General features: G+C 39.9%; 1 protein-coding gene across 3 annotated transcripts; it reads right to left on the reverse strand.

Annotated features, from left to right (window-relative positions):
* Positions 1-21: 21 nt before the first annotated feature.
* dtnbb (dystrobrevin, beta b) lies at positions 22-22,932 on the reverse strand. Of its 3 annotated transcripts, XM_030785878.1 has the most exons (19): positions 22,854-22,920; positions 22,386-22,466; positions 21,852-22,065; positions 20,813-20,898; positions 20,063-20,217; positions 19,830-19,935; positions 19,466-19,632; positions 18,242-18,366; positions 9,164-9,238; positions 6,338-6,340; positions 5,858-5,948; positions 5,394-5,479; positions 4,313-4,426; positions 2,923-3,019; positions 2,467-2,484; positions 1,245-1,404; positions 964-1,053; positions 703-756; positions 22-71 (listed from the first exon to the last, which is right to left on the reverse strand). In XM_030785878.1, exons 1-19 carry the CDS (start codon positions 22,918-22,920, stop codon positions 22-24), a joined length of 1,839 nt encoding a protein of 612 aa, XP_030641738.1. The 3 variants fall into 3 exon arrangements, with proteins under 3 accessions (XP_030641738.1, XP_030641740.1, XP_030641739.1); XM_030785880.1 differs by lacking the exon at positions 6,338-6,340 and having other exon boundaries at positions 2,464-2,484; positions 22,854-22,932; XM_030785879.1 differs by lacking the exon at positions 6,338-6,340.
* Between the last annotated feature and the right edge of the window lie 2,058 nt (positions 22,933-24,990).

Here is a 24,990-nt window from a genome sequence, read left to right on the forward strand (position 1 = left end):
TTCCCAGTCATATCCAGATGTCTAGAATGAAGGGGTGGAGCTCCTTTTCCCATGATGCCTCTGTGTCGAGACTGAGCATAAACACAAATTAAGATTAGAGGTTGTGACTTTTCTTTAAAGTGGAAAAATTTGAGACTAGAATGTATTTTGTTTTCCCGCCATAATCGACATATATTGGCTGCTATCTGAGAGAGAAAAAAATGTAGTGCATGAAGGGTGTTCTTAAATATGTATGAATATTCTAATTTATACTTACATTAAAGATTCCGTTTATATTTTTTTTTTATTCTGTCTCAGCTAGAAAACATACAGAGAACAGTGCTTAGTAATACTGAAACTGGCAGGCACTCTATGACTCACTCATGTTTTTCTTTTATTATTAATCAGTCCAATTACGGAAATATTATGGGTAATCCTTCCTTAAATGAACTCTCCCATTAAAAATGCTCTAGCCCTTCTAAGACACCACAAAAATCCTTCTGACTGTCAGAGGACTCATCTATCAGTAATTCGAGGACATTATAAGTGAATACATAAGAGAACGGCTGTATTATTCTGCCCTATAATACATTCTGTGTGATTTAAAATATCATGGATGATCACAACAATCAAGAAAGTGATGATAATGATGATCAGGAAGAGGAAGAAGAGGAAGAGGACACAGAAGAAAAGGAGAGGGAGGATAAGGTAATACTGACTCACCCTTGTTCCTTCCGTTCCGCATATTCTCCTCCTCTTCCTCCAAACCATCATCCACTACAAGATTTCAGAGTTTTTTCATTACCACCGAGAACAAAGGAAACCATCCCTCACAGTCATTTTGAAGAGAAGAACAATTTTCAGAGGCAGACAATTTGTTACAGAAGACATGTGTGCAAAAAAAAAAAAAAAAAAAAGAAAGACTTCATTTTTGGTGGAGTGTGTCTTTAAAGCGAAGGTATGTGTCACCTTATCTAAATGTACCTGAGTGGAGTTCTTTCACAAGTGATGACATGGTGTTTGTGATCGAGTCTGCAGCCACCAGCAAATCATTACGCAGATTTCTAGGTACACCTGGAATGACAAGCTTCATTTCAGCAAACACAAGGCAACTTATGCTAGTACCTCATTCATGACTGCTATTACCATGAATGATTTGTGAATGTGTGTGTGTGTGTGTGTGTGTGTGCGTGCATGTGTGTGTGATTGTTTGTTTATCTTGACTGTTTGCTCGTGTGAATATGACTGTGCGTCTGTTTTCTCACCCTGAGAGAAGGCATCAAGCACATCATCACCCACTCCAGCTAGGCAGTCCTGGGGTGTGTGTGTAGGGGTGGAGCCAGCTGAGGTGGATCGTATGGGCATGGGCATGGTGCCGCTGGAGCTGTGACTGGGTGAAGAGTGTGGCGAACTGCCTGTCTGGGCCTGGGGAGGGCGAGGGGCGAACCAGCAAAGGCATCAGTACACCTCCACTCACTCACAACAGCAACACCATAGCAACACATACTGTGACAAACACAACATCCCTGCCCACCCCCCCCCCTCCCACCCCCAAAAGATGAAAAAAAAAAAACCCACCAGCAAAGCAAAATCACAATCCCAAACTCATGCATTCTATACGACTGTGCATACTATCAGAGTTAAAACCTAAGAAAAAATTGTGTACGTGTCATTAAGGGGAAAAAAGAGACAAAGATAGGGAGAGAGAGCGCCCAAGAAAGGGGCACTGTGTCCCAGAGATTGGTGCAGGGCCCAGAGGGGGTGGCACGGTGCCAGGCAGCAGATGGCTGGCCAGACTGGAGTCACATTAGACGCAAGGTGGTTAGCTCAGATGAAAGGCACAGGTCTCTGATATTTGGCAGGGAAGTGCACAGCTCGCTGTCGCTCCCAGGGTCACAGAGACAAATCTGGAGGACTTTAGCCTTAGAATGGGATTTACAATCTCACATGCTGCAGTGCCCACGAAAAAGATACGTTTGGGTTTCTACTTTAGCCGTTCTTCGAAAATAGGACCCCTCTCTTCCTTTGCACAAAAGGGGACACTGATTTGGTCTATTGTGGCAAATGTGTTTCTTTCAAGAGTCTGTCCTTTTATTTCACTGTAATTTTGTATGTATCCAAAGACAATTAATATTTGGTTTATCTGGTGCTGCATATGTGAGACTTTCTTTCAGTCCGGTTGTAATCTATACCTTTACATTCAATGTGAGCTCCTTTAATATAGTCACGTGTTATGGGAGTTCTTTTCTGAATCCCGTGCAGTGTTCTTTATGGAGCCTAAGGGACTGTGTTCCCTTTTGGGAACATGTCAGATATGAAGTGTTTATAGTTCATTCAGCCAACATCTTAATCCTAAACTGTGTTGCAGTATGCATTAACTATGGTGCCAGGCAGCTATGCATGCCCCCCCCCTCATTTTTTATAGGATTTCAGTGAAAGTCTGTGATTCTCATTCTGCTGAATATTTAACAGAAAAAGACTTACAGCCTGCTTTTGCTCCTCATCCTGCCGTCAACCGAAGGGAAAGGACAGAGAGGGAGAGATGAGAGAAAGAGAGAGATCAGAGAGTTAGAGAGTTAGAGAAATAGAAACGTGTAAATGTACAACAAAAACAAATTCAAAAAACAAGGGCAAGAAAACGAACATTTTGAGTTTGTGAATGAGCAAGTGAGTGAGTGAGTGAGTGAGTGAGTGAGTGAGTGAGTGAGTGAGTGAGTGAGTGACTATTTTGGTGTGTTTCATGTAAATACCTTTTGGTCTGTCTTACCACTTCTCGTCTAAAAAGACTTGAAAGCACATCAGCAGCTAAACAAATGGGCAGTAACTGTGGTGTGTGAGTGTGTGTGTGTGTGTGTGTGTGAGAGAGAGAGAGAGAGAGAGAGAGAGAGACAGAGAAAGAGAGAAGGGCTACAGTAAAACAGTCAGACATAGCATGTCTCATACCTTGAGCAGCCTCATGAGGCCCTCCAACTGCACCATCAGCTCCCTTCTACTCTCCTGCAGAGCTGACATGCGCCGTTCAAGTTCATCCTTCCTGTGCCTGTCCAAATGAACAAAAAAAATCCAGTTGGCCCAAACTGTCAACAGTCACGGCTCATACACTACTGAAAATTCAGTTCATACTTCCTGTGCCTGTCCAAATGAACAAAAAAATCCAGTTAGCACAAACTATCAACAGTCACAGCTCATACACTCCTGAAAATTCAGTTCATCCTTCCTGTGCCTGTCCTAATGAAAAAAAAAAAAAAAAATCCAGTTAGCCCAAACTGTCAACAGTCACGGCTCATATGCTACTGAAAATGCAGCTTGTCCTAACTGTGCCTGTCAGATCACTTCTTCTTGATGACAGTGACAGGCTACCCTTTACTGAACATGCCACTATACAAGCAAATCAGCCCAAACTCTCTAGAGACACACATCACACTCTACTGAAAATGTAAGCCTGTACACTGTCTTGTAAACCAGCCTCTCCTGTAGACAGACCCAGCTAATACATTTCTAAAAATATAGCTCTTCAAAAAAAGTAAAAGAAAAGTATTAATAAAGCTCTTCCTCTTTTGTTTAGCCCATTCACTAAGGCTCCTTCAGATATGTAGGAGAGCGTTTGGAGATAAGACCTAAGAGTTGTTTTGGAATTGGATGATATGCCTCTAAATATTCCTGACAAAGGTGTTTGTCCCTCTGAAATCTGTCCAGATTAATTCTAGACATTTAAAATCACAGGCTCTACTCGTCTGATTCCGTCCGCAGCGCTCTAGTCTTTCATTGACGAATGAGGAGATAGTCATCTGGCACCTCCACGCCCCCTGGTGCCGACTGAGCTGTACTCCACTTCACTGAGTTGAAACGTAACCACTGGGACCGGATATTACTCTTTGTCCGAATGAACACTCTTCCACTAACTGCCTCTGTGGCATGGAATGGGAAGCAGCTGCTCCTGCCGGGATCTGCCGACGATGATATCTTTTCTGGAAGGTTCTCCCTGGTTGGCTACCAAAATGTTAATTGAACTACATGTTTTTCGTCAGCTAAATATGTCATCACTGGGGACAAAGAAGTGGATGTGAGGGTACAAGTTCAATTTCAATTTCCTGTTTATATAGTGAGCTTCTAAATGAGAATCTATGCTCAGGACGTTTTGCTTGGCTGAAAATTGCGGCATTTTATTTAGTTAACTTATTGCTAATGGACTTTAAAAGGAAATATGAGAGAAGTACGTTATGGCTTAGTAAATTCCTCTGCTGATAGTTGTAGTTACTCTCATAAAGATGGTGGTATGCTAGTCGAGTGAGAGTACATAGGTGGGGTGGAGCTGGAGATGGATGTGGCTGACCTGAGCAGTCGGAGCTCTGCCAGGAGGGTGGGGTTTTGTTGCGCCTTCTCTGGGGTGGGCTGAGACGCCTGCTCATGTTCCAGACGCAAACGCTGAATCTCCTGAAGGATTTCCCTAATGAAACATCACAAAGCCGCTCTTGTGGTTTCCTCACAAGTGTATGAAGGAGCGATACATTATAACTTTAGTTTTGTTTCTTTTGGCACTGATCACACATGCCCAGTGTCTCTCAAGCAGTACTGCGCAGTCTTTACTGAAACAGTCACAGTTAGATCATCACAGAACAACTATCTTTTTTTTGAGAAGTACACTTATGAATGCGAAATAAATGAAACAAGTGCGTATCAAATCATGTTTCAAGGTCTCAGAGTAATTTTATGATCAAGAATACATTTTAAAAAAGAATTTGTGCTTCTAAAACTTGTATACTTATGAATAATTTAATGCGACAACAATAAGTTATTTGGATTCATTTATTACAATCTTTCTTGATTTATAAATATAAATTTATAATTAGTTACCCGCAGATTATTTTACAGAAGTTTACAACAGCACTGAGCAGGGCAGGGAATTTGTAGGAGTCAAAATAAGGACTTAGAGATGAAGTTGGAAAGTATTATTTAAGCACAGAGAGTCAAATTACAAAAATGTCTGTGCTATGTTACCATCATATTTCACATTTACCACACATCTCATTCACATGGCAATTTCAAAAATAAATGCGAGAGTACTACAGCTGAATGTCATGTGGTAAGTCTGACTTCACAGCACGATCAGTATTAAATAAACTCCAGATGGATCAAGGCTTCACACTCTCTGTCTGACTAACTGATGAATACACAGGGGTGATAAAACTAGCTCATATGGGCGGCAAGTGTATGTGTGACAAACCAAACAAACCTACATTTTTACTTCAGTTGTGAAATGGGTCTCATTCTACACAGTGTTAAAAAGGTAAAAAATTCTTATGCCACAACTATGGTGACTTCAAAAGAATCTCACAAGCTATTTGACTTTACCTCATGCTAACACATGCTAAAGGGGAATGAACTATAGACATCAAAAATGTTGATAAACATACCTATTTTTATTCTCAAGCTCTGCTATGAGTTGTCTCTGCTGCTTATTTGCATCAAAGTTGAAGCTCAGGTCGGCTGGAGGGCATTGCTGAAAGACAAAAGCATTACACAAAAATAAAACTGACAATATGACACTGTTGAACACAGAGTAAGTAAATTTAAACACTTCAAAACAATTCATGACCAAACAGCAGACGGGGGGGGGGAGACTGAAGCGGTGTTAATGAAGTCAGTAAAGAAGCTTGGCAGACTTTAATGACTGTATCTACACAGGGGGCCTTTACAAACAACAGCCAAACAAATTAGAGTTTTACAACGACTAATGCAATTCATATAGGGTTACTTTTGTTCGGGTCTTGTAAAATTACAACACATGCAGACACAGGAGTACATGGCTGACGCAGGTTAAGCTGGAGAGTTGTTTAAAATGCAGGGCGGAGTTTAGGAAGCACCGATGGAGACTCACAGTGGAGTTGCTGGCCTCAGCAGCCAAACGAGCCGCATATCGAGCAATGAGGCGATGCTCCTCATCCAGTCTGCTAGGACTCTCCAGTGTACTGGAAACGAGAGGAAGAGAGGGAGACAGGGAGAGAGGGAGAGAAGGGGGGGGGTCAGAGAGAGTGTATAAAAATAATTACTCAAATGTGTTTTTATCTACTATTTTTATTTAACACCGATGTATTTTTAATTGTATTTCATTTTGTGTTCATCGATTATCTTAAAGTTTGTCTTTAAGTGGGTTACACAAAAACACAAATGAAAACATAGGACCAGGGGACTTCATACGCCATGAGCACCTTCTCATGATCAGCTGTAAGTACATTTTACTCCCCAGATTCACATTCACAAACAGCCTTCCACGTTTCAAAGGCCGAGAGGAAAAGCATCACATTCATTACAGCTGACATGCCGTGTCAAACTTTATGATTCCTCGTTACATGTGTACGTGCTGTAGGAAAGTGCATGACTCAGCCTTTACATTTGAGGCCTGGACATATGGTGGGAGCAGATGACGGAACATATGCTGTCTGTCCTCATTTAGTTGTCTGCAACCAGGAGTGACGTGGCTGTCTGTGCTTTGCTAGCCAAAGCAGGGTTGCTAAATGCATTTTGACCAATTCTCCTAAAACACGACTTCTGCCAGCCCCTCCGCTGGACACTGACTAAGTCATCTGACCTCATCCGACATTCAGACACACACCACATTCAACAAGCAAACACCAAAACTGGGCGAGGAAAAGGGGGAAAAAAAAACTACTTCATGGCATTCTGTGCTACAGCACTAACAACCAAGCAGGCTAAGCCAGACACTAACTTTTCAAATGAAATCTTTGAAGTGTCAGTCATACTGGGTCAGTGACCTTGTCAGGTCATCAGTTGCGCTCTCTCTCTCTCTTTCTTTCTTTCTCTCTCTCTCTCTCTCCCTAACTCTCTCTCTGGGAGGTGATTTACTGAGAGAGCTATACTTAGAGCCAGCGGGCTTCTAAAGGTTGATAAGGCTTATAATTTTCAATGCTCTTCTCAGGGTGAGGAGAAATCCTCCAGTTACCCTCAGCGCGGGGGAAGGACGCTGTTGTTCCTATCAACAAGAGCTAATGACAGCATGACACAGAAGGTCAAGTCATCCATCCATCAAAATGCAACACAAATGACTCTGTCCTAAGGGGCATTAACCGAGCAGGATATGTCAATCCAGAAATGGAGCCATATAATAGGATGTTGTATTTGTGCTGTAAATACAGTAATTCAGGACAGTCCTGGTAAGAAAGGTATTTTTTAAATTTAGGGGCTGTATAATGTATTTACACTTTTTTGTATTAATGTGCACTGTTGCCGTGCAGTGGAGTCTATGATTTCATATCCAGTGACATTTGGTCAATACTCACTTAATGCCAAATTAAAAAGTCATCTAGCTCAAACAGCAAACGAAATTTATTCTCTGACTCTATGGCTCAGCATGACCTACACACAGTAAATTCTACTCGATGCTGTTTGCCCTTGAAAGCCCAAACTGGTAAATGATTATGTGGAACTGACTGTAGACAGAGAGAGAGAGAAGGGGGAAGAGAAAAAGCAAGAGAGAGCTTGCATGGTCAGCAGTGTAGTGCAGTTTCAAATCTCTCTGTGTTTCTTGCCTTTGTCAGACACCATAGGCCACATAATTGCAATGAAATGAACAGGACAGGACTTGACATAATAGAAAAATGACACCCTCAAAGGACACATTGGTGTTCGAAAGACTTTAAACTACAATGACAATGATGATTATGAATGACAGTTTTCAAAAAAAAAAAAAGGACAAACTTGAAGTTTAAGAGTCAACAAACCTATCTATAAACCTAATGGTATGCAACAGCGTGTGCGCTATGATCCCTCCATTGCAGGAAGAGTGGCCAATCAAATTGCAGACTCGATCAATAAAACTGCACATCTACCCCTTGAATCGATTCAATAAGGGAGCAGAGCAGAGCCCCTATCATGTCCCAAAAATCAGCATTAATCTTCAAATGGAGACGTACATTCTTGGCACAACTGTTAGAAATGTTTTTTTAATTGAATTTTTAAAAATATACACACATATCCATGCCTCTGGCAAAAACACGAGCCGCATTTGACGCTTTACTTACCAAAACAAACCATGAGTCATACTGAATAATGTCAGGAAAGAGGTTTTAAAAGTGTTACATTTCTCTCGAGAACCGAGCGAAGCTCCGCGATGCCATGTGCAGTTTCTCAACTACTGGTCTGATCTAAATGCACAGCATCACTTATTGCCTGAGGTCGAGTAGTCCAGTCAGCTTCTTTTAGCTCCACTCTGATCTTTATAGTGAGGGATCTCATGTTGGATGATGTATTTACTTGTCCGATCATACCGCCTCAGAGAAGAGAAATTGCCTCGGAGAAGCTAAATTTAGACTTCTTATGCATATGATCGGTCTCGTTCTGTGAACACGTCACATGTCATCCAATCAAATCGGCCATGTGTCAGATGCATGTCACATCTCTGAGATACAAGATGTTAGCATTGCTAAGACACTGACAGTAGATTTTTCTGTTGCCCTTCAATTTCGTGCCGACACAACCGCACGCAATTGAGTGGAATTGGAAAACTCAAGCAGTGCAGGCGTCTCATGTGTTTTCTCCAGAAAAAAAAATAGATATTGGCACTACATAAGAATGAAAATTGAATTTCCACCTGATAGGGAATTTAACTCCTGCACCCAGAGGATAGTGAAATGTAATGGAATAAAGGATAGAATACTTTGCACGTCCCCCCGTCCCCCCCCCCCCCAGTTATAAATCTTACAGTTTGTTTTTGAAAGCATAACATTAAAGTTTTATTATTCTGTACATTGCAGCATTAATAACCTAATCCAGGGGACTAATGTCATCTCATCCAGGGCAGGAAAGAGGAGAATTTTTTAAGACTAAGTGTGACTTGGCCAACTCTTTGTTTACAAGGCTCCGGTTCCGACACATTCTTTCTACTGAATCAGCCAGAGCTCGCCAGCTCTAAGTGTACCAAGAATTTGCCAAGAGCGTAGTGTAATTTCTCCCTTCAGTGCGTTTGCTCATCTCCCTGAGAGAGGAAAACATATACTCTGATTCCTGTAGCGATGCACAAGACGGGAAGATATGAGTCTGGGAATTTTTTTTTTAAAAATCTTCAATCCCCATTCATCTTACAAGCATACATTTATCTAACAGGCTTCCACACAGAGGATCTTACAGACATAGCATGCTGATGGGGATTTCTCTGTGGACTGCTTACCTTTTGGCAGGTGTGGGTACCCCAGATGACATTAGAATGGTATCATTCATGTTGTTGGGCACTGGCTTCAGCTGACTGCAAAATTACAGAATTGGGAGTCAAGCATAGCTCCAGAAAAAAAAGAGTCCCTATATCTCCACTCATGACAGATATGTATCCGCTCAGGTTTTTTTGTTGTTGTGTTTTTGTTTTAAAAAGGCTGAAGTTCCAACAGATGAAATCTGAAGATACTGTCACAAACTGTGTCCTATAAAGTATTATATGTTATATTATTCAAGAATACTTCAGACTTCTTCCCCATAATATTGCTAACATACAGTGACATTTTAATTCAATGCTATTTTCCCAGACCTAATTAAGTTAACAAGAAAGACAAAGAGGTTCAGAGGAATTCTAATTAAACCTGGAGCTTGGGAAGGCTAGAAGCGAGGTGACATTGCAGAAGGTAATTTGTGTGAGTAAACAGTGCCATAGGCTCCATCTGGACCTGCATTCTCCAATCCTGTCGCACACCGGGGCTCAACGAGGACCATCCCATCTCTTTCTCTCACTCTTTACTTCTCTCTCTCTGTCTCTCTCTCTCTCTCTCTTTCTCTTTGTCTTTCTCTCTCTCTCTCTCTCTCTCTCTCCCTGTCCTCCATCTCATCACACACAACTAAACATCTAAACATTTCCATAGCTCAAGAGCTCAAGCCATTATCCAATACTTGCAATGAGAGTGTTGTCAAGCTCAAAGTGAACTGTCCACTCTTCTTTCTCTCTCTCTCTCTCTCTCTCTCTCTCTCTCTTTCTCTCTCTCTCTCTCTCTCTCTCTCTCTCTCCCTTTCCTATCCTATCTTTTGCCCACTCTCAATATCTATATTTATAAATACATGCAAATCAAACTGTATATGCACTGCGTACAGTTCCTGTACAAGTGGCAATGTTATTCTGAGTGCTCCCCATGATGCTTTTATCTGCTGTGATTCAACCAGCACACCACACCCAGACTGCCAATAAATCACTCCATTATGATGGATAATCTCAGGGTTTACATAGCCCTTCTCAGTCTCCTACCAGCCTTAACGGAAACAGTCCTGATCACATTCCCTTTGCAAAGGACAATCAGAAAACGCCTGGCTCCCTCTCTCCATGTGGACATATTTCTCAAGAGAACGTCATTAGTTATCCACTGTGACACACACACACACACACACACACACGCACACACACACATCTCACTGTCACTCAGAGAGGGTCAGTGTATTAGCATTACACAGACATTTCCACTCGCATAACCCCAGCATTGAAACAACAACATGCAAAGTGAAGCATGAAACAGAGCTTATTGCAATGATTGAGGAAGATAAAGAAGGATCATCAGTTTCTACACAAGTCATTTACTCTGTTTCACCTGATAGAGTACGGAGACGTTACGGAGACGATACACTCACATGCTTCAACACTCACACAAAGGCAAAATGAATCTCTCAGTACAAATAACTTCTATTTGGTTGTGACGAGAGAACATCATACACGTTTACAGACAGGTAGTTACGCTGACCCCATAAATATTGTCTCATAAACGCTCACTCACCGTCCTTTGTGTGAAGAGCACCTGTGTGCAAAGCAGAGAAACACATCCAGGAGCTGCTCTGGCCAGATGCCTGTCCTGCTCTCTGCTCAACTGAAAGAGCATCTCAATGCACAACACTGCTGCTGTCTCCAAGGAAACCTGAGAGTCACGTGACTGCATGACGATCATAGCCATCTCTCTCTCTCTCTCTCTCTCTCTCACTCTCTCTCTCTCTCTCTCTCTCTCTCTCTCTCCATTTCTCACTCTATGCCTTATCTGTCTCTATTTCTCTTTCTCTCTCTCTGCTTTCTGTCTGATGCACATACTCACATGTGAACACAATCTGCACACACACACACACACACACACACACATGCACGCACACACAATAAGCGCAGATTACTTCTCTCATTATTTTCTTTTTTTTGTATTTTTTGTTCCTAATTACTCATATTTTGGCTTGGACTCAATTACTTATAATTTCACGTAATTCTGAAATCAAAAAGCTTCCTCTACATCAGACACACTACTCGTATCACGTGGGAGCGACAACCTCTTCCAGAGGAGAAAAGACATTGTGAGGGGAAAGGTGCCACTGGGGATTGCATGCTCTGATTTATGACAAAGAGACTTGGGGGGAAATCTGGAGGATTTTCAGGCAAATGAAACTTGCCTCTATGTGCTCTGTATGGATGAGTCTATGGATGTGCCATTTTTCATTACAATCAGTGTCTACCACCAGCAGCCAAAAAGTCATGAGATGAAATGATGGGATCAATGCCAAAGCTTCAAAAGAGCAATTCCGCTGCAAAAGCATGTCATGCTATCTCTCTGAGCCTCCATCTGTCTGTCAAGATGGGTTTTAGTCTCTCTGTAGCAGCATATGAATCTTTATTTCAATCCATTTTCAAGAGTCAAGGAGGTCAAATTAGAATGAGTCCTTTACTGTATATTTTGATTAGCTGGATCTTCAAAGTCTCAACACTGCCACCATTAAACTTCACACAATGAGCGTGCCCTGAATGATAATATTTCCATTCAGATGCACTGCCCTCAGCAAAGGGAAAAGCAAAATTATGCTCCTTGATTTTTATGAGGTCACATCAGTTTTTTTTTCCCTTGCTCTGCTCACTCCATCCCATTCTTTTCACAGATAATTATAATAATGTGAGCTGCATCGCAGCCAAGGAGAAATATAGGGTCCCTAACATCCCGTTCAAAATAAAAATGACAAACACAGGGCCCTGCAGGGTTTCTGTTTATGCATGTCTCTGAGTCGTCTGGTGCTCGTACATTAAAATACAACAGTCACATAACCTGGGGCATTCATCATAGCACCCCTGCTTACTTTGAATAACACTGCAGATTTTCAAACTCACAACAGGAACAAGCAAGAAGTGAATTCAGGGACCAGACAAAACCCCTTTAAAGTTGATATTACAGCAGACAGAAAGCATGATGCAAGTCTTTTGGGCAGTCCATATTCTTTATTTCTCTACCAGTCTGAGGCAGAAAGTATTCCTTGAATGGTCGAGAAGTCTGAGTCTTTCATTTCACAACTGTAGTATTAGTTTGTTATGTGAAGGACTAGGGTTTAATTTACAGTGCTAGCCCCTCAAAGTCTCTGAAATAGAATATATTGTTGCCATGGTATCATATTTTCTAAAGGGTTCAAGAATTAGTTGAAGAACTTAAGCTCGGATCTCTTACGTTTTGCTTTGAATTATAAATAAACACCGTGAGTCTGGCCTGAGCTCCTCTTAAGCGAGTCCCAAAGAAACTACATCTGTCACATCTTTCTTAAATCTGTGAGAAAAAGATTGCCTAAGAAATCTCAGAGAGACAGAGATTGCCCACATTTACTATCGACTGTCAAATCACAGGCAGACAGCATGTCAGAAGTCCATCAAAGAAGCTCCACTCAACCCCAATGTGAGAGAAACAGTTTGCCTGGCGAGACCTCCCTGACTGTTTGATGTATGATTTTTATCCGAGTTGAGTTCTACCCTGATTCTGCCATTATCACTCAGATGAACCCTGGATGGACTGTCTGACAGGGGATCATAGGGAAATTATCCAGATGAATGCTATCTTGGGGTCACTGGCTTCGGGACTACAGGCCTCACTGTTTGGAGGGAAGGGAAGGACTGTAACCCAAAGCATACTTTTCAGAATGAAAAGGATATATGTTCAAATTACATTCAGGGAGATGGTTTTGTTTCAATGTGAGAAGGCTAAATGCTGCTGGGAATAAAATATGAAATACGAAAACTGCATCAGCTCAAAATTACATGTACCATCTCAGCGTTGCATGTTAAAAATGGTCCTCTCCTCTCCATATCACGTATTAAACTGATGCTTTCTACAGCATTAGACACTTTCAGCTGCAAAAACAACATGATATGCAACCAGATTATTATTGCTATTTTCATATTAACCCAGATAATTTTACTCAAGTAATCAGTACATAGAAATATGAACTGCTGTAGAATATTTTGTCAGTTGCTTCGGTGTGGAGAGAGGGCTTGAGGACCGAGCCATGGCCTTTGTCAGACTGTATCAGAATGTGTCCATGACCTCGACATGCTGAAGAGAATGGCGGCAAAACCCAGAGGCATGCGTTCGCGTTCGTTCTAACGGCAAAGGGCACGTGGCGGGTGTCTATTAACGCCATTCTGAGCAATGCTTAAAACAAGGCTTAGCTGCTGGTTGTTCTAACTCAGGCCATCAGACAAAGGGCAAGCGAAGGGCTGGAAAAACCAATGGCATTTTGGAGTGTAATTTTTCAAAGGAGCTGATGCACAAATCCAGGGACTTGGAACTTATACACGCACACAGCCAATACCAGATCGAATTGTGTCCGTTAACTTCAGAAAGCTCAGCCTATGTTTAGAAATGTCATTCTAACAGAATGAGCTGCTGTTACTTTTATACTTCACAGAACCAATTGGCATTCATCTATCATTGTTCCAACCATGCTCCACACTCCATCCTTCTCTCTCATCTGTATCTAGTGAAATCTTCTTCTTTTCATACTTTGAATTGGTCTCCAGCATCCAACCCTGACTTGTCTGTATGTAGATAAAGCTTAATCAAAATCTCTTACTTACTGTCTTCCTCATTATCTAATAACTCTGCACATTTCCCTTACAATAATGATACAATTTATTAGACTTTTTCAAAAGAAAAATGGCAAACATTTTTGAGAGTGGATGTAACTCTTTGTGAAACAAACAATTCAGAGCATTTTTCAAAATGATTTCTTTTTTCAGCTGCCTGCAATTACAGTCCAAAGAGAAAAAAAGAGGATGAGCATTTGAGGGAACAAATTTTACAACTGTGCCCTTCAGCCACAACAGATGTATGGGGGGGGGGGGGGGGTACTTTATCCATAGACCAGATACACATTCTTAGAAACATTGAGAAAATTTGATGTTCTTATATTCATTACGACAAAGAAATGATTTCTGATCTTCAGACAAATAGCACACAGAAAATTCCAACTGTTACATTAATCAGTTCCTCAGCAGCATTTCTTTTCTTTTCTTTTTTTTTTTACATTTTGTTTTATTTTCTTCTAAAACACACATCCTGAAAACTATTCATATCTCCACAGGGGACTCGTTCTTACCATTGTTATTGTTATGCCAAAATATTATCTTTTGACAGAGGCTCTGTATGTCTGATTGTAGAGGGAGAAAGCTGAAGACGGTGTCTTTGAGAAAAAACATCCGATGTTAAGAGCCTGCATTGCCCAGCTGGCATATGGAGCAGCAAGCCACAGGGACGAGCTCCCAGTGCCAGCAGCTGCCATTCTGTTTAGAGCTCCACTAGTCTCTGTATAAATCCAACCCAGGCCATGCAAGAGACAGAGAGAGAGAGACAGAGAGAGTGTGTGTGTGTGTGTGAGAGAGAGAGAGAGAGAGAGAGAGAGAGAGAGAGAGATATGGAGAAAAAAGATCGGAGAGCCAGAGAATTAACTCTGACTCTTTATCTACCACTATCTATACCCAGCCAAGAGCCTTCACAATGGGTGATGGCTCAAACTCACATGAAATGTTCTTTATCTTGTTCAAGAGCATGAAAGAACATGGACCATCGTGGTAGTGAAGGTGACAGGCTTAAATTGGTTTAAGGTCATGTATTTATTGTGGTAACAACTCCGCACTGGATTCTGCTGCCTATAAATAAACATAAAAAATTTCAGGCTTGTTTATATGGCTTTGCAATTTAAAAAGACTAAAAGCCCACAGATATGTTAAATAGGGCAGCTCAAATGCTGTAGATAACATCTCATTTCCATTTTTTTCCTCCCCTACACAGAAGTGAATTTGCAACTAAGCAATAACTATTGAACTTCACAGTAAATACACCATAAAACACACCCACGCTTATTTCCTGTCTGTTCACCACAAGCGAGGAAATGCAATAATGATATTTCAATTAATTCAAGCTCTTGGAGATCTCTCCTGCAGCTAAATCTCTACAATCATATAGTTTGAAATATAAATGCCGTATCTTGGTCCGAAATATTAGACAGTTCATAAATACATTTGATCATATTGCTGTATATTGCTTACATGGCTTATTAAGAACATAATTTTCTTATTCATATGTACTTTCTGCAAAACAAACTTTGAACATATCACATTGTTCTCTGCAATAAAGCATACAGATGCTCCAAGACTTTATGGTCTTAATAAAGTTCTTCTCTCTTGAGTCAGTGAATAGAACTACTCAGAGTGGAAGTCCAGCTCCCGTGAACAACAACCTCCATTACAGCCATACAAGATTGATTTCAATCCTGTTATTTATTATGTAGTGAAATAGGAAACTGTGTCTGTATTTTTTTTACACACAATATCTTTCTGCTTCGCATTTTCCGACTACATTTTTCTCCTGTGCTACATTCTGTGATCAATAAGCGCGTGCTCTCTCTCTCTCTCTCTCTCTCTCTCTCTCTCTCTCTCGTGAAATAAAAAGTGAGAGACAAATGACAGGAATAGAGCAGTATCTTGGCTATATTGACTCACTGAATATAGTTACAACTTTCTTCACATTCACCGACCAGGTAAGGTTGTATAACACTTTGTATAGTATATAGGACAATGCTTAGGTTATGGAACTCAACCAAAAATTTGCAGACATAGCATGTTTATTTTTATCTATCATCAGCCTTTTAAACTGCTTTTCTTGTTTGCATCTGCACCTGTGATGAAATAAACTTCTTGCATAGTGTCATCTTGCCAAAATCCAAATTTCAGACTTTTAAGGGACAAGATTTGCAAACTCATGTCTGTTTTGTCAATGAGATAATTCAATCAAGCTTTAAACTATTCCTCAGTGAAGTATTGAAGGACTTGGTTCTCTTCTTTGGTGACAAGTGTACTTAACAGCCTAGACTCTCTGATCTACGTGCTATTTCAATCGTCATTTTCTGTGTTTGAATAGACCTAACAGAAAAGATGAATTCCATCAACATACCAGTTTGTGTAAATCCTCTAATTATTCAAAGGGATGGTGTCATACTGTCCCCCAAGAAGACATACTTGGCCCATCAGGTTTTTTTTATCTGCTTCCATCTGCTACATTATTCAGTATGGCTTCTGCCCTCACTGGTACAGAAACAGTGGGATGGTTGGACACCACATTTAAACTAGATGCAGTATAAGATACCAAAATTACAATTTCCTGAATTATAGTAGGGAAAGGCTGACAAAACACATCCTCTTTCTAAAATTATTAAAACAGATACTCTTTACCATTACAAGATTCAACTGAAGGATATGTTACTTATTACACTTTGATTCTCTACAGTTTCCTGTTTAATTATTTTCACTATAACCTTCAGTTGTAGATCTTTGAAAGCTTTAGTTTCAAGTTTCAAGTTTCAAGTTTTATTGTCATTTACTAGATAACAATGTGGACATCATTATCAGTAATGAAATTCTTGGGCTCTGGGCCAGCTCAACTTGCAAAATGTAGTAGGTAGATAATAATAAAACAACAATAAAAGGTAAACATAAAGGTAATATAAGGAGATATATAAAAAAGGAATGAATATGTACATGTGCAATAAATAGGTAGAGGAAAGAAATGTAGAAATATAAAAATATAAAGATATAAGAGTATAGGAATATAAGAATGTGCAGTGGATGTACAGTCCTGAGCGAAACAATTTTAAAGTGCATGTGCAACTGCATGTGCAACAGCATAGACAGTTGTGGTGTACATAGTAGCGAACTGAGTACACAGTAGCTTTATTAAAAGCGCATTGAACTTTGTTTTGATATTAACTATATTACTTCATCCATTCCAATGAAAAAGAAAAAAATCTTGAAAAATGCTTGTTTGTAGGATCATTGTAAAATAACATTGTTCATATGCTTGAATGAGACATGGACCAAATTGTAGGAATGTTAGAACAAAACTTGAAACTATGAATGTTATAGGGGTGCTGAACCCCAGCCAGAAGGCACTGGAAATGTTCAGATGAAACTCTGATACTACAAATTAAGTACATGGGCAGAACTGACTATTATAGCTCTATCAACAACCTCAAAAGTAGCCTCAAAGTAAAACACAGGTGTAATCAAACTTAATTTACCAAAACCACATTCTTCACCAATGTCAAACTGAATAGTGACAAAACCTAACTCTCCAGCTCCAACAGAATGTGGTCGACAAGTCAACATCTTAAAAAGCATAGGCCAGGGATTTGTGTTAAATGCTACTCAACTATACAATACATTCTACTTCATAAAGTTATCTGGTGAGTCTGTGTGCACTCACTTCATGTATGCAATGCAGGCTATACATGGTCCTTTTAATCTTGCTCTACAGTTGGGTTATTCACCTCATGCTAAGTCTATTTATATCAACTTAAGACAGCCAATGAGACTGTAAAGTTTGAGAGAGAGCATCATAAACCGCTCACACCAAATGGTGAGTTCACAATAAAAGTGGAGAGTGTAGAGCTCTCATTTCATTGACACTAGGAGTAAGACATTTTTAATTTTAAGAAAATAGTGCTTAGAAATATCAGAGTGCAATAAGTGATGTCAGGATCAGATCCTATACTTAATAAATGTTGTTGTCTGATGACAAATTGCAGTAGTCATGTAAATGGACATCACCGTACTCCTGTGCATGAGTAACATTTGATACGAGTTATGATGTGATGGTGTGTCAGTTAAAGACTATCATTCAGGACGCTTAATCGGTTGGCATACATTTACCGGATTATTGATGTGGTATATATCTAACTAAAATATATGTTTTAATGCTTAAGAAACCTGTTGTGTGTTTAGGTGTTTCATGCGTTGACTTTTTGGCATATCTCATTCAACTTCAATAACTCGACAAGGGGCACTCTTTAATATGAAGCCCCCTCTAAATATGGAGGATACAATGTCCATTATGTCAGGTATGTTCATTCATGAGCTTGAAATGTTCCACATGCTTATTAAACAGGGAATCGGATAAACAAGCGATTTGATCAAGCGCTGACCAAGAGAACTTACGTTGTGTGTGCCAAGTCCTGCGGCCTCTCAGCTGCCTCTGGGAACAAAGGGTGTGGAGGTTCTCCTATTGGGACGCAGCCCAAGGATTTACTGATGGCATGGCTCAGCTTCTTCGCTGGAGACTTCTGTGAGGGGGAAGTCACACACACACACACACACACAAAAAGGGACTACAGACACACCCTGAAACATGCAACTTCCACCTTTGATCTAATGGTGAGTGTGTACATTGTCAGTCAGATTTATTAAGGTGAAGAAGGGCTGTTTCAGTGGTTTGGATACAGATGCCTTCAGGAATAATCAGCATGGGATTGTCAATCCCTCCTCAAATACCTTCTTTTGACAGTTGAGCGAAATCCTGTCATTGAGTCAAATATTAAATCAACCTGACCTACTTCAACGTTCTTTGATTGAAAATAATCATCCCCATCATGGGAGTCAGAAAATTAAAAAAAGAATCTTTTGGAATTGGATTTACAAATCACCACAAATAATTTCCTGAGCTTTCATTTAAAGCATCACGACTGAACAAGGAGATTAAAAGCAGAGAATTAAAAATGCAACCTTAAAGAAGCCTAAAGTCATCCTTAATGTAACAGAGTAACTGCACCATGTACACACATACTCTGAAGTGGTATTTAGTTACATATAGACCCTACATATGACATAGGGTAGGAGCCACTTCATTAACAAACTGATTAAATCAAAGTCAGTTTGAGTTTAACTGGAAAAAGCATTGAAGAAAATGTGGACTGAATGCAAAACCCACACTCAGAACACATTCTGGCTATCTTCTGGTTATTTAGACAAATGCTGCTGAAATATATTTCAATAAAGGTTTCAAAGATCTACTACTGAAGATAAATTTAATATTAGGCCATGAAATAACATATTTATTTCAATATGTTAAAGCCTATTTATACAAGAGTCATTTTCAAGATATTTCATTTGATATTATAGAAAGCATAATATACAAAAATATCTCATATGAATTAATTAGTTTGCATCTTTGTTGAAAAACTTCATGGAATTTCACTGAGCTGAGCTCTGTTTCTTGTAATTTCAATGTAATTCTAATTCTGATTCTAATTCTGCATTCTCAAGACCAATTCAATTACAGTTCCAAGAACTGCACTGGAATTAACCTTCAGTTCTTCAAATTCATTCAGAGCTGACTCTAACCCTGATCTGAGAAATAATGCCTAACCTCTGACAGACACTTACCCAGGAAGAGTGCTCCTTCATCTGGTGCTGGTTGCTGTGGGGACCACTGGCGTGACCGCGCCAAAAACAGCTCTGACAAAGCTGGTAGCCATGACACTGCTGGCACCGGTACCGAAAACCCATCATACTTTCACTTCGGCAGTATGAACATTCCACGGGATGGAAGACTTGAAGAGTTTAAAGGCACTGATGTCAATTAGTTGTACCACAATGTTATTATAAAGCTGTCAATACTCAAGCCTTTGTTTATTGTCAGAGCTGAATTGGTCCTAATGACTGTTCCTGTTTAACTGAGCTGTTCACATACCTTGAAACATTCAGGATATCCTGGAAGCATGTAAAATAACAAACTCAAAACACTTACCATTCTCTACATTAGCGAGTCTGTGCATGAGAGGCAACCAGACGAGGCACTGTGGAGGTGGATCTGCCATCATCACATCCAAAAACGTATTCAACAAGATCTTCTTCTGGCAAAAACAGACAAAAACAAATGCCATAAAATCCTCTCTGAGGAAAACAAACCACACCCAGACTGAAGGAAGCTGCTCTAATTTATGCCTCTCTTTTCTATTTTTCCAGGGATTAGTGCTTTACCTGTTGCGGAAAGCATGTTCTCACTGAGTGTTCAGTATAGCCAAATGAAGGGCCTTCAAAAACGGCTGTAGGAAGCTTTAACACTTCTCTCAGAAACTGGTCAAACTTAGCGAAGACCATCACACCGCCGGAGTCGGATATCTGAGAGAATATATCTGTGAAACAGATTATGTAGGTGAAGACAACATTCATTACTCCTGTACACAGATTTGCAATTCACTATTAACATTTTACTAAAGGCCAGAAGAATTTAAAAGTTTGCTTTAGTTATAGATACTCTGACAATTAAAAAGTAAATAGTAAATCTCTTTCTTGACGATTCATAAGCAGTAACATATGAGCTTTAGTCTAGGAGACACGGTTGAAGTGTGTTAAAGGAGATTCTTCCATTGAAGGAAGGAGTGGCAATAGAGTATTATTTCAATGTGATTTAAGGTGAAATGGTACCCTCTTCTGTTAAAAAGATGCAACTACAGATGAAAAATGTCTTGCAGGTCATGAATTAGCAATTCAGAACATCATCTCATTTATTTTTACCTGATTATTCAAGATTAAGGTAATGAGCTCCCCTGATAGTTACTGTAGTTCATGCAAATCAATTGTTTAAGATTTGGTGCTTGGTTTCAACTTTGTTTCATTTAACTTGGAAAACACAAGAGGGAGCTGTAATCTACTTAAAACAAAACAAGAGAGCCCAGGGTTGCACAAGGCCTATGTTACTTAAAGATGGTATGTGATCACGATACTCACAACGCAATTTGTCCACTATTTTCCCACCACACATGGTTGCCAACATAGACTTCATGGAGAAAACGGTGAGTTTACCATGGCCCTCACTGGAGCAAACATAGAGGACACACTTCTTAAAGATGGTAAAACACCACTACTGCCAGTCTATCATGACATTTCATTTTACACCATGCTGAGTTAAAATCTAATTTTCTATTCCTTTCCGTGATAAAGGGAGATCACTGCACAGAAGGTTTAGGCTTAGTTCTCATGCAAGTATGGGGAATGTACATCTAAACAAGAGACTGTTGAATGGGAATCCATTGAGAGGGCGCAGGAATTCAGCACTGCTTTTGAATACAGATTAGTTTGTCTGAGGTGGATACAAAGGAAAACTCCTGTGAACCTATACTGAATTTATTTCTAAAAACTAAAAGGTGCAAAGGCATTTCCTTTGAACGAGGCAGCAGGAAACAGCTACAGGAAATTATTATTTAATTATCAAAATGCAATCTTACAGAGCATGTCTCTTTCTCTGTGTGAATTTGGCATAATACAACATTCTGAGAAGTGGCCTTGAATTCTTATCGTATAGAAAGTGCTGTACATGGCAAAACATCAAGCCAAGGAACACCGCAGAAGAAACATCACTTTATAACTCTCACTCCTTAAGAGCAAAATGCTGCACTTTGTGAGAAATGTAAGATAAAAATGTCGTTGCTTGCTCCAAGAGAGCATTAATTAAACATCCATAGTTCACACACACAGAGAAATGAACTATAAGTGAATTAAATGACATGATATCCTATTGTATTTTATAAGCTTTTTCATGGCTCTGATCACACACTGATATGCTATAAACATAGCATGTATCTTAATCAAGTGTGTGGCCAAACATGCTCCAGATCAATTCAATTTCAGCTGAATCAAAAGTGAAATTAAGCTAGAAACCTCTTATTATTTTCAAAGTACAACGTTCAAGTTTATGAAGTAATCTTCAGTTCACTTTGACAGAGAGTTGAGCCTCCCATAATACAATGTATCGTCATGACTCACACACCTATCATAAGTGGCCACCATGAAGTTGAGCAGCAGGCCTATGGACTGTTCCACGCTGATCTGGTGCGTAGTGGGCAGCCGTTTATTCAGCTGGTAAAAGATGGAGGAGAGGATGGTCTCCAGGCGTGATACGTTAATCTCTGCGCTGTGGTCGAGCGTGCTAAGTCCGTTGTCCCGGAATGCCTCGATCATGTTCCACACATCTACCAGGTGAACTGGAAACAGAAAAATGAAAAGAAATCCTGAGGATTTCAAAACACCTTCCGATATGACCAATTTAATTATTGATCTATTTACATGTAGACTGGGGAACAGACTGTTGGATACTTTGAAAATCTCAAATATCAAAATCATTTGATTTTGTTGTATCGTGAAGGGTGTTCAAGTTTTACTAGATTCAGTCTACGTCGTCATGAAATGGTATAACATGAAGATAAAGCCATACATTTCACACAAGAAAGAACACAAGAAAGGAAATTACTTAAGGGATATTAGTGCTGCAGGAAACTACAGTTTATAGGACAACAATACTCACGGTTGCATCTTTTTTGAACAAACCGTAGCTTGCAAGCCGTTCGGTAAGTTGAGAGTCGAATAACATCAAAGTTTTGGGCTCCTGGGGAGAGTGCAATATATTAGTTCTCTCTGACTACAGTGATGCATAACAAAGCACGATACAAAGTAAAGTAGGCCTACAATGACATTCTCAGGACAACATAGCATTTAGCTGGAAAGATCCCCATAAACACTAAGGGGAGCTGATGAGTATATATCACAGATTTCTTTTTCCCCCAGATATATTCAATAAAATCAAAGAAAATTAAAGGATGAAGTACCATTTTTCCTTCTCCATTCATTAATTCCAAAAGTTTGTCAATATTATCTTAATTTCTTTTATGCTAATTTCAGCATTCTGTTAGATTAAACAAGGAGGCACCAAAGGCCTGTGCACAACACCCCACGCAAATTCTTGGCTCATTTTTTAACCCAAATCTATACTCACTCATCTCCATGAACAGCTGCCTCTTCTCCACAATGGACTTGCTGCTTTTACTGCCCTCCTCAATCATCCTGAGAAGCACAAAAATGCCTATGGGTAAAGCACAGCCCTCCAGGGGGCTGTCCGATGATGCTGCCTAAGAACGCAGGCTGGTACATAATATCATCATATGAATTGCTTTCACACTATAGTACTCAGAATCCACCCAGCATTTCATTAAAATCGTACCCTTCTTTTTTTTTTTTTTTTTGCAAGATTGGACTGACTGTACTGATTGTACATGACTGTAATTTACAGAGCTTTGATTAAACAATGAATTAATACATTCACATTTAAGCACAGTTAGTCGATTGTTAATTGTTGGTAGCACAGTATACATTTTTTGACTTGTGTAATTGAACATTTTAGTTGCCTGCTGTACATAGGAAACATCAGCATGTACAGTGTAGACCAACTGCAGTGCCACCTCAGAGGTAATGAACTTTATGGGTCAAAAAGAGCGTGGTATATCGAATATTATGACTTGTAGGTATGAGCAATATTTTCCTTTACGTGAAAAAAGAGGTTTATATGGCAATTCACTGACAGATTGTATTTGCTATAATTCAAGGGTACTTGTGAATCTGTAAACTATACACTGTTAAGGTCAGTGATTAGCCACACGTTGTTCTTTTTGAATGGTGCATACTGTTAGTTACTGAACCATGGTTTGAATTAGGGGGTGATTGGGGGACTCAGACCCCCCTAATCATGACTGGGACCCCCCACCCACAAAAGAGGTAAAAAACAACAGTTCGGGGGGGTCGAAACATTTATATATCCTATGCTGTATAGGCCTGGAGAAAAAGTTGACCCCCTCAATTGTCATTGTATAATTCGCACTCTGATCTGAACTACTCTGCTGTATGGAGATAAGTGTCTCTGTACAAACATTTTATATTTACCTGTCTGCTTAGCTGGACTTCAGGCAAAGTGACACAAAAGTGAGTTACCCTGTAGAAGTAAACAAACAAACAAACAAAAAAAAAACATTAGACAGACATTTAAGCTGAGGATATTTACAAGTCATGAAAAACCCAAGAACCTGCCTGTCTTACTCACATAATTTATTAACATAGTAGCTTCAAGGCCTTTTGGTTAGCTCAATTATGCTGTTTATCTCGCTCTGACAAGAGAGCACTTGAGTGCTCATGCTCTGCGCAAACGATGATTCTCCCTGACATTACAGTCAGCAAAGGCAGCATCCTGTGGGCTAATGACACAAGTGCTGCTTAGGAGCTCCTTAATGATGATGGACAGAGAACACATTCCAGCCATTCAGTGAGTGGCAAAAACCAGGAGTCATGGACAGGCATTAAGAAAAGGCTATACAAGTATGTGACCATCAAACGCCTGTTTGATCAAACACAGAGGAACAGTACACTTTATGTTTTTATAGTGATGAGGGGAAAAAAAAAAAACATCATCGTCGTGATCATCATCACGACCATCACCACGACAATGACACTAAGAAGAAGAATTCGAAATTGGGAATCACAATAATTGTGAGCAAACCCATACCTTCACCATTACCACCGAATTTGTTATCACATCAGAAACATCTTTTTACATCAAGAACAACGCGTGTTTAAAACGTGGAGAGAATATTTCAACCTATCTTTAACACGGTTGATCTTTAAAAACATAAAATCAATGGACTGTTCTGCTTAGGCGAGTAGTGAACAATGTCTCCAAGCATTATGTCATTCGCTTCGCCTCGTTCATGTGAATGACAGAGGGATGATCATCACTAAAACATTGTGGATTCCCCTCTCCAGCGTTTCTCTGCGTCTTTTAAAAATCTTCATTTTCTTTGATATCGCATCCGAACGGGAAGACGTATGTTGAATTCAATCACGAATGGTTCACCGATTTAAGTGGACTACACATCAACCGCACCTCTCCGCGGTAATGACAACATTCTTTGACGTGAGTCAACGTGAGTACTCAGCGAATGCGGTAGCGTCGAACGGCAGAGGATACTCCACTTGGCATCAAAAACGCATTCTGTGAGAACCCTTTTTTTTTTTTTAGCTAGAAATTAATATTAGGGTGCAGAGCAAGACACTTCAAAAGAGGCCATACGGTCAATTTTAAGTCC

This window comes from Chanos chanos, chromosome 10 (genome assembly GCF_902362185.1).
Source record: "Chanos chanos chromosome 10, fChaCha1.1, whole genome shotgun sequence".
NCBI classification, from domain to species: Eukaryota; Metazoa; Chordata; class Actinopteri; order Gonorynchiformes; family Chanidae; genus Chanos; species Chanos chanos.

What these genes read in the sequence shown, in the direction of transcription:
- dtnbb (XM_030785880.1), bottom strand. Translation starts at nt 22,920, where the DNA reads ATGATTGAGGAGGGCAGTAAAAGCAGCAAGTCCATTGTGGAGAAGAGG. An exon ending in ACTCGCTAATGTAGAGAATG is followed by an intron (nt 19,633 to 19,829) that starts GTAAGTGTTTTG and finishes AAACTCTTCAAG; the next exon opens with TCTTCCATCCCGTGGAATGT. An exon ending in TGAAGGAGCACTCTTCCTGG is followed by an intron (nt 18,367 to 19,465) that starts GTAAGTGTCTGT and finishes TCCCCCTCACAG; the next exon opens with AAGTCTCCAGCGAAGAAGCT.